Source organism: Portunus trituberculatus, chromosome 44 (genome assembly GCF_017591435.1).
Source record: "Portunus trituberculatus isolate SZX2019 chromosome 44, ASM1759143v1, whole genome shotgun sequence".
In the NCBI taxonomy this organism is placed as follows: domain Eukaryota; kingdom Metazoa; phylum Arthropoda; class Malacostraca; order Decapoda; family Portunidae; genus Portunus; species Portunus trituberculatus.
In genome coordinates this window covers 8,731,369-8,741,465 of record NC_059298.1, presented here as the reverse complement: position 1 = coordinate 8,741,465, position 10,097 = coordinate 8,731,369, and the positions used below count along the sequence as shown (strand labels likewise).

Sequence of the window (10,097 nt, the reverse complement as noted above, 5' to 3'; positions counted from 1 at the left end):
TTTGAAAGATAAGTAGATGACGTAGATAGATGAGTTTTCTATGTGTGTGTGTGTGTGTGTGTGTGTGTGAGGTGATGTTTTGCTCGGCTGCATCAAGCGGGTGGGAGCAGCGCGGTCCGTCAGCTGATCAGCAGACGACATCAGTCAGTTGTGCTGGAGACATCGTGAGGGGAGGAGGTGCAACTTCTAAGCGCTTTGTTTTTACTAAATTTCCTTTTTTAACTCATGGTGACGCATAGTACATCACCACAAAGAGCGAGTGTGTACTAGGACGCACTAACTGAAAGCTATGTCACCCCCTGCCTGAGAATATTGGGGGTCGGCAGGAAGGGTCGCGATATTTGGGTATTGATCGAGGCCGCGGTGAGGGAGGCGGCCATGGTGAAGTTTTAAGTGATCCTCGGAGCCGTGCACCCTTGCAGGCGTCATGGAGGTGGTCGGGGAGTACGAATACAGCACCAAGGATCTCATAGGGCACGGCGCCTTCGCTGTCGTGTTCAAGGGACGCCACAGACAGGTTAGTAACGGGCGTGGGCAGGCTGACGTCAGGGTGGGTGCATGAGGGTGAGCGTGCGCCATTCTTGCCTCATCTTGTCAGATTTTCAGGGTGTGAGACGTTTTGGAGGGCAGTGCATCCCTTCCACGATGTGGTTTGTGTGGTGTTGTGGATGCGGGGCGTGCGTGGGCGTTGTGATGGATGGTGTGAGTTTGTTTTTCCTCGTGTGTCAATGTTGGTACCTTTCCTGCATGCAATCTTGTGCTGCATGACAAGTTTTCTGAGGCAGCTGCTGCAACGCATGATAGTTTTCCGTGTCATTTTCCCCTCCAATACAGTGCCGTCCTTGCTTTGTGATATAATTCTTGCTAGCTAGCATAGCAGTTGACTTAAACAGTTGGTTGTCAATATTTACAAAGTTGCGTAAAAACTGACACGCCCACTGAGGGTTCAGAACTTCACCGGTATTGCATAGTGTGGCGTTTCCAGCACTCGTGATATCTGTATCTGTGTGATGGTGTGGTGATAAGTTAATGCAGCTTCACCATGTGTGAGGGATGGGGAAGGCAGGCGATCACGTGACTGGGCCGAGGGAGGAAGGACAATATACTGGTTATTCAATTTTATACTCTTACTGTTTGTTTGGCAACTGACTTACTAGTTTTTGCTCCCGGTGGGTTTATGCTAATCATCATATCTGGTTATACACTCAACAACAGCAATAGTGATAATAATAATAATAATAACGATAACAACAACAACAACAACAACAACATTGATAATAAAAATACGTAGCTACTTTAACGAACATCAACAAGAACAACAATAATAAAAAATATAAGCCTGAATGCAGAAACATTTGAACATAAAGTATAGTTTTAGCGAATAAGAAAAAAGATAACGTAATAAACCAAAGGAAGATAAGGAGGCCACGTATCAGTCTGTCACTGTTACCAACATTTTACTTAATGTTAAATTATAACCACAGTTTTAAGTTGCAAGTAAATTGACACATACATTCATATTCAAGATCAAGGGAAAGAGCACTCAGAACTCTGAGCAGATCGCCACTTATGTCACCTCAAAAGCAACCCGTCACGTCATTTTGATGATAACTTCCCAGAATAGATAGCCTTGAATGCTTAAATTTACCTATATGGACCAAGGACAGCTGACATTGTTCAATACGTACATGATTGCATTGTTTGACAGCTGATTGAATGTTTGCTTGGGAGTCTAGAATCTCTGTCCCACGCGTGTCATTGCCTTCACCCGTCCAGTTTGACCGAGGGAAAAGAGAGAGAGAGAGAGAGAGAGAGAGAGAGAGAGAGTTGGCCAGGGTAAACATGAAGCATTATATTACTAGTGTTGTTTTTATTTATTTATATTGTTTTAAGCTTATGCAGTTCCTTTCCTTGGTGAGATAGAAAGCCACGTCAAGGAAATAAAGGAAAAGTTCCGGTGTCCTGCTTCGTTGCATGCTGTATCATGCACACGGCATGGCGAGAGAGAGAGAGAGAGAGAGAGATTTTCGTCATTTTTATGCAAGTCATGAAAACTACATGCTGAAGGACTAAAAAAAAAAAAAAAAAACAGTTAAGAGACAGAGAGAGAGAGAGAGAGAGAGAGAGAGGTCGTGTTCCTGGTGTTAGTCTTCCTCATCCAGATCATGAGAGCTAGAACATTGAAGAAAACACAAATAAGGACAAAAACTGAGGAACGTGACACATGTGAATTGCCGTGGCTAAGGAAGCACCCCGCGTGACACCATCCAGTGCCTTACCCAACCCACAGTGTCCGTGTTGATGCCTGATAGTATACCGCAGGCCAGAGAGAGAGAGAGAGAGAGAGAGAGATTATATGTGTAGTACGGTGTGTATGCACATTTGAGTTCGATCAGTTGAATAATGCTTCCGCCATCCTCTCTCTCTTTCTCTCTCTCTCTCTCTCTCTCTCTCTCTCTCTCTGTGTGTGTGTGTGTGTGTGTGTGTGTCTGTCTGTCTGTCTGTGTGTGTGTGTGCGCGCGCGCCCGCCAGTGTGTGCATGTGCGCTTTACAAATCTTGCTATTCGTCCTCTTCTGTCCTCTCTTCTGACATAGTTACTAATGTTTATTGCACACACACACACACACACACACACACACACACACACACACACACACACACACACACACCGCGTAGTGTAGTGGTTAGCACGCTCGACTCACAATGGAGAGGGCCAGGCTCGAATCCCGGCGCGGCGAGGCAAATGGGCAAGCCTCTTAAATGTGTAGCCCCTGTTTACCCAGCAGTAAATAGGTACGGGATGTAACTCGAGGGGTTGTGGCCTCGCTTTCCCGGTGTGTGGAGTGTGTTGTGGTCTCAGTCCTACCCGAAGATCGGGTCTATGAGCTCTGGGCTCGCTCCGTAATGGGGAAGATTGGCTGGGTGACCAGTAGGAGACCGTGGTGAATTACACACACGTGGAATCAAGGTCAACATACCACAGATGCGCGTACATAGAAGCAATTCCCATCATGAAAGCTTCAGCCAACACGTAATGGGGGGAAAAAAAAGAAGATAATTGATAAAAGTAGAAAAAGACTGCTTGGAAAACCTATAAATTGAGGTTTAGGTTGGCAAGAATTCAAAGTAGATAAGCAATAGGGAAGAGTGTTGATTGAGTGTGGAGCTCCAGCGTTGACCCAAAGAATGAGTTTGCCTCACTCCGTTGATGGCCAACCATTTATAAAATCAAGTAGAATGAATCGTGGAAGTGCTAGGGTAAATGCAGACTTGCCGTTCAAACCTGACACTTTTATTAGTACTACAGTTCATTGCCATTTGTTTTGTAATAGGTTGATTTTCTGGTTTATTCTTTTTGTTATTTTTTTTTTTTCCGTCTTCACACGAGCATCAGCCGCCTTAGTTACGTCTATTATTGTTTAGTTTAGGTTCGGTTGAGATTAGTAAGATAAACCCTGTCTAACTTAAGTGATACCTTTGATGTAGCTGGGCTTGCGATGTATTATTTATTAATTTCTTTATGTATTTATTCGTTCATTCATTTGTTAGGTTTTTTTTCCCCCTCATAAGATTCAAGTGACTTTATTTTATCCTTCGCCATAAAAGTGCCAGACTGCCCTTTTAGTCAACGAATCAGATAACGCAATCCTGAAATATCAGAATCAAGTGATACATATGGATACACACACTTAGAGTCAGTTAAGCCGCACGAGACAGACACAGTCCTTGAGGTGAGGTGACGTGCTTTGTTCCTCATGTTAATAAGTGCATCATGTCAGTGCATCAGTGGGGGAGATCCAGAAATATCCAGTCATACATATGAATTTGTCAGACCACGCCAGGCAGACCTTGAATCAGATGGCGCGAGTTGCTGCATGGCCAGGTTGGTGAGTGGAGTGGTTACGCGGCGCACACTAACTATAATAAAAAGCGCATGGCTGTGTGTGACGGATAAAGGAAAAAAAATGGCCGTAATTGCACTCAAGCCTTGAAATAATGACGTGTACAGTTTATTATTTTTTTGCACCATTTATTGTTGTCTAAATGGAGTTCCGTCAAGGGCGATACAATGAAAGTAATAATAGAAGAAAAAAAACATCCGCAAGTGTTATTTGGTTTGGGTTCGAGAGACGAGAAGTCGAGAACAAAACACTTCTTCACTTTCAAAACACTGCGTCGTTAGGTGGTGGTGGTGGTGGTGTGCATATAAAACAGCAAGTATGAGCATACATACGAAGCACTAAGAAAGAGGTGATAGTGGTGGTGGTGGTGGTAGTGGAGATGAGGCTAGTGCCCTCAGTCACCAGTCATTCACCATCCTAGCACAGGAGGCAGGACACCTTCCTCTCTTTGTCAGCACGGCGCATCCCAACAAAGGCCACTACCATCCCTTCCCTCACGCCACTCCCCAAACAGACAGCAGGCAGCATCACCACCACCACCACCACCGTCCGCAACCCAACACCACGCCCGCCAGTTGCACAACGTCTCAAATACCCGGAATGAATGAAATTTATACACAAAATACACTCGCATCCCCACATTTCCATCAGCTGCTGCTTCTGCCATGCCAAGGGATGGGGAGGAGAGGGGAAAGATTTAAAAGCTGGACATCCTTTGTGTAATGGTGTAGTAATGGTAGTTCTGCCATGGAAGACCGTCCCTGATCAGTGTCATGTTCAAAGTAGCGGGGTCGCGGGAAGGACAGTCCCCTCTGGCCGTACTGTGGCGGTGTTTTTGTTGCCGTCTTCGTCCTCGACAGGTCCGCTCCTCTCAGGCACGGAAATGTACCGTAATGTTGCTTGGCCCTATCGAGAGAGAGAGAGAGAGAGAGAGAGTTATAATGTTATATATTTACTGATTTCCATATTTACTAGCAGGTGTAGCGAGTATCTGCGCATTAGCCTTGATACATTTTACTTCAGAAATAAATAGTTTTTCCTCGTGCATCATCGAACACCTTTCTGTCCGATTCTGCTTATGGAGAAGCACGTGTGACGGTATTTCAGATTCATTTTGTATCGTATGATCTTACTGATCGATATTAAAGTGGCAGTATATTGTATGATCTTCACTTTTACTGGGAAAGTTAGAATGAAAGGCTCACGTAATATTTACCTTCAAAACATACAGCAGAGTACAAGCCACATATAACTCACTAGCAGAGGATGGAATTTTTTTTTTGTTTCATATCTCAGTAAGCGGAGGGAGGAGAAGGCAATGGAAGGTATGGAGAGATAGATACACCTTTCCTCCATCTCTCCGCACTTGCAAAACTCCTCCAAACTTACACACCTGTCCAGAAATTCAAATAATGTTACAGCTCACTGTCCTAGCAGAGTATTTAGACGATTTTTCCTTAGTTTGTGTCTGAATATTACTGTTTTGCTGCAGGACGAAAAGTGAAAGTGTATTCAATTCCCACACGGTACGGTTGACAGAGGATTGTTTAGTAAAGTGTAGGTTGTTGTGTCCCGCGGCCCTCGTTTGTCTGCCGTGATGACATGGGACGGTTGTATGGTTAGCGTTTGAAGTTTCTTATTGCATAGTTTACTCTCTGGATCTTCTTTCTTATGTCTTAAAATATTCACATTCCTAAATCATTCTAATGTTTTTTCCAGCGATTTTTCTTCGTCTTGTAGCATTCAGTTGTTTTCTAGAGAGCCATTCAGACACTAGTGTCTTTCCTCCATCTTCAAGCATTCTTTTTGATATTGTAGTGTCGTTTCTCCATTTTCAGCTACCGGTCAGTTTTTTTTTTTTTTTCCCACAAGAGCCACTTTTCTTTGGACATCACTTCAATTGTGTCAGTCTCTCCTTTCATATTTGTAAGCAAGGCTCTTATTCTTCAGTTGAATGCCTTCTGTTTTTGTTATACGAGTGAGCTCTTTGACAACGTCGACATTGCATCGTAGGCAAAGTGAAAGTCTCTTACTCTTTCTTGTATTGTCAGAAACCCATGAACATGAAACCTATGAATTTTACGCTCAGCTTCTTCGTATTGCCTGGAAAGTTTGAGGTTTGGCGTAATTGTAGCAGTGAGGTCTTTGACACATCGCACGCGGCTTAGTTTCACTTGGTATTAAAATGTTATGGTCACAGTAGGGTTTCCATGCTACTTCAACATCTGCCCTTTTACTTTTCTACCCTCCCACTATCACGCAAACAATAACCTGGTGTAAGTCTGAATGATGAAGACGCAAAACTGTCTTTATATATATATATATATATATATATATATATATATATATATATATATATATATATATATATATATATATATATATATACACACCTGAAGATTAACTTTTCTATGCTGTCAAAATTGTTGACAATTTTATCGATACATTTCTTATACCAGGTTATAGTTTTCCTAATGTTGCATATCTTATCATGTCAAACTTACGTGCTTACTTCATCGTGATGCATCCCAATATATAGCATGACTCACTTCCCATGTCGCGGGGGAACACTTTCTGGAAACTCACTTATCAACACTAAGTAACGCATGTATGATAAGCTGTGAGTGACACCCCCTTCTTTCTTGAACAGGTGAATAACTTACATGCACATGCTAGCTTGAAAAAAAAAAAAAAATGTATATGTAACCATTAACTGAATAACATCCTCTGTCAGCATCCGTATTATAACCGAAACTATGACTGGTGCACTGGAAGGATAAGGTGTTGAGGAGGTCACGAAGAGCAAAATCCCCTGGCGTAACGATTCACTAAACAAATTTGTAAAGATTAATGGTAGTATTTTTTACTGGTCTCAGAATTTCGATATGTATTTTATTTGGCTCAGCGACCCTTATTGGATTTCATCTTGAGTGCATTCTACGAGAGAGAGAGAGAGAGAGAGAGAGAGAGAGAGAGAGAGCAATGAATGTTTTTTTTTTTTCTCTTATATTTACACATAACGTGAATAGATACAAGATGTTAAGCTGACTCATATAATATCCGTAGATGATATCACGAAGAGGAGGAGGAGGAGGAGGAGAGGCGTGTGAGAGGTAGGTACGTAATCAGGAAACACCTTACCCCCCAGCCCCTCAACCTCCCCCTCCTTCCTTCCCTTGTCTTCAATACACCCCACACGTCATCCACCCACACACTCATGCCTCTCTCTCTCTCTCTCTCTCTCTCTCTCTCTCTCTCTCTCTCTCTCTCTCTCTCTCTCTCTCTCTCTCTCTCTCTCTTCATCGCCCTGCTCTTATCATCTCCTCGCACCATTTCACACATAAAGCAGTTCTGCACATATTTATTGCCAATTCTTTACACGTATCTAGGCTAAGTTTGCCGGCTTTAACACTTTACGAGGATAAAGGAAGAAAATACGAGCCTTTATCAATGGTTAGGTTAGATTGGGTAAGGTTGTAGGAGTAGGATAGGTATAGTTAAGTTGGGCTTTATCTTAGGTTAGCCCTTTGACTCCCGTGACACGTTTTCATATTCGTTCTGTTTAATATTTGGTGATTTTGTACAGCTTCAGAAACTTACGTGGGAGATCAAAATATTGAAGACTGGCAATCAATCTTCTAACCTCCGTAGACCCTTCCTAATGTCAATAAAATGGTCTCATCATACACAAATCTCCAGGGAATAACGTGTCTCAGTATTGCATGTGTTAACGAGCCAACTGTCGACTTCTTCTTACCTGTAACTGATTTGCAGGTGAATGCTGTGTTATGCCTACGTTGTAAGTCTAAATATTTCACCTGGGAATTGATATAGTGTAATTTGTTACGTCATAGATGCGACCTTGCTGTTTTGTGGATGTGCGTGACTTATTTATTTAGCTTTTTTTTCTCTCTCTCTCTTCTCACTTTTTTTTCTTTTTTACATTTTTATTTGACGTACCCTGTAATTATGCGGCTGTGTGTTTGCTACGCCTTTGATAAATGATGGCGATGCGTAAATGGTTGGTGTGTTGTCTTGGCGTGGTTTCCTGACAATGGTAGTGTGTGTGTGTGTGTGTGTGTGTGTGTGTGTGTGTGTGTGTGTGTGTGTGTGTGTGTGTGTTTCTTTCTTTCCTTCCATCTTTACTTCCTTCCTTTCTTACTTACTTTCTTGGTTGCTTGATTTCCTATTTTCCTGGTTTCGTGTCTTTCCTTCCTTCTTTCATTGTGTGTGTGTGTGTGTGTGTGTGTGAGTGAGTGAGTGAGTGTGTGTAGGTGGGACCTGTGAGTGCATGTCTGACCATCTACTTCGGATTATAATCATGAGTGTATTTACCTTTTCATTTTTCTATGCCCTACTTTTTTAAGAGAGAGAGAGAGAGAGAGAGAGAGAGAGAGAGAGAGAGATTAAATAAACACTTCCTTTTTTTCTCTCTCCCTCTCATTACCAGTACACATTACCATCCACCATACGTACATCATCAACGAGATGGGCATATACGTGCAGTAACTACGTGATTTTACTGTTATGAGCCTGTATACTACTCCTTTTCTCGCCTCTACCTGCCTTAGTGAAGTTTGCAAGGTATACAGCGCAGGTAGTAAGTGTATGCGTATCGTAAGCCTTAGTATTCAGTAAAGTGTGTGATTATGAAGGAACGTGTGTTTGTGTAAGTATTTTTTGCTGGCGTGGGAGGAGGAAGGTTGGGCTGGAATAATGGTAATGGAGCCTGGAAGCGTGTTGTGTATATCCATATTAAGTAGCCGTGGTGGACGATGCAAAGTAAATAGCGTGATTAGGAAAGATCAAGTGTTTATGAGATTTTTTTTTCTCCTGTATGGGTGTGAGGGAAGAGAGAGAGAGAGGAGAGGGAGTAAAGGTCAGAGTGAGGGAGTTATAATAGTTGTTCGGTTGGATTAATGAGTACCTACCCAGCTTGGACTTGCCGTTTTGTGGGTAACTAGCGTGAAATAGGATGAGGGAGAAGATAGCCAGGTACAATCATGGGGTTTATTATATTTAAATGCAAGGTCTAATGTACAGTACGCACCTCATACCGTTATTTTCTTGGTATAGTTGAGGAAAATAATGGAGGGAGTCTCTTTCAGATTGCCATACCCGTGTTGCTATTCTCTTTTTCGTTATTGCACACGAAAATCATGGGTTTTAATACACGGTTACTATGACCATGTATATTTCTTGTCGGTGGGCTGGATAAGAATCATAGGTCTAATAGTAGGTTGCTGTGTACCTCTCTGCCTTCCCCCGTGTAGGTTGGTGTGCCCCTGTTTCCTCGGTGTGCAGGGAGGGAGTGGCTGGGTAATGACTGGTGTTGCGGGGCAGGTTGTGTATCTTGTAAGTGCACAGGGCATTTTGGGTACGTCTACTGCCGGTGCATGGAGGCCCAGTGTGCGTGTGTGTGTGTGTGTGTGTGTGGGGACAAAGCGCGCTGGCGTGCCGTAGAGCTGATGGCGTGTGGGACTCACCTGGCCTCCTGCAGTTTATCTTCTGTCGTGTTTGTTTGTGTGTTTGTAAGCGAGAGAGAGAGAGAGAGAGAGAGAGAGAGAGCAGAAAACATACCTTCTTGACATACTTTATGACGCACACCCCGCCGCCGCCGCCGCCGCTGCTGCTGCTGCTGCTGCTGCTGCTGCTGTGTGTGTGTGTGTGTGTGTGTGTGTGTGTGTGTGTGTGTGTGTGTGTGTGTGTGTGCGGCAGCGCGTAATGGTTATGACGGAGCAGTGACCCCGAAGAAGAAGGGAAGGTGTTTCCTCCCCACGAAACTTTAAACTTAGCGTGATGCCTCTCCTTTGTACTATACCCTCCCTCCCTTCCTCTCCCTTTCCCTCACCTCCTCTTCCTTCTCTCCCACCCCTTGCGTCTCTCCTTCCTTCCCTTCCTAATCATTCCTACCCCAGCTGGTCTGCCCTGCCTAGTTCCAATCCTACTCTCCCCACTCCCCGCTCTTCTGTTTCTTCCTCCCCACCTCCTCATGTCCCCTGCGGAGAGACAAAAGGAGTTGAGGAAGAGGGTATAGGAAAGGAGGAAGAAAAGAGAACTAATGGTAGGGAATAGCGACCACCATCACCACGTCTGTCTTCCATCATAGAAACAACAACATTGAGATGAAAGATAGGGAGAGCAGTGGCAGGGAAGACCTTTACCACCACCATCATCACCACAACCTCCCTTCC

General features: G+C 43.6%; 1 protein-coding gene across 3 annotated transcripts in view; it reads left to right on the top strand.

The window, feature by feature from the left end:
* Positions 1 to 133: 133 nt before the first annotated feature.
* LOC123518672 (serine/threonine-protein kinase unc-51-like) overlaps positions 134 to 10,097 on the top strand; it is a 96,637-nt gene continuing 86,673 nt past the window's right edge. For 2 of the 3 annotated variants that reach the window (XM_045279623.1, XM_045279624.1), the window contains exon 1: positions 134 to 517. In XM_045279623.1, the coding sequence (XP_045135558.1) occupies positions 428 to 517 (90 nt within the window). In that variant the 5' untranslated portion in view covers positions 134 to 427. The remainder of the gene's footprint in view (positions 518 to 10,097) is intronic. The other variant, XM_045279622.1, reaches the window with a different exon arrangement.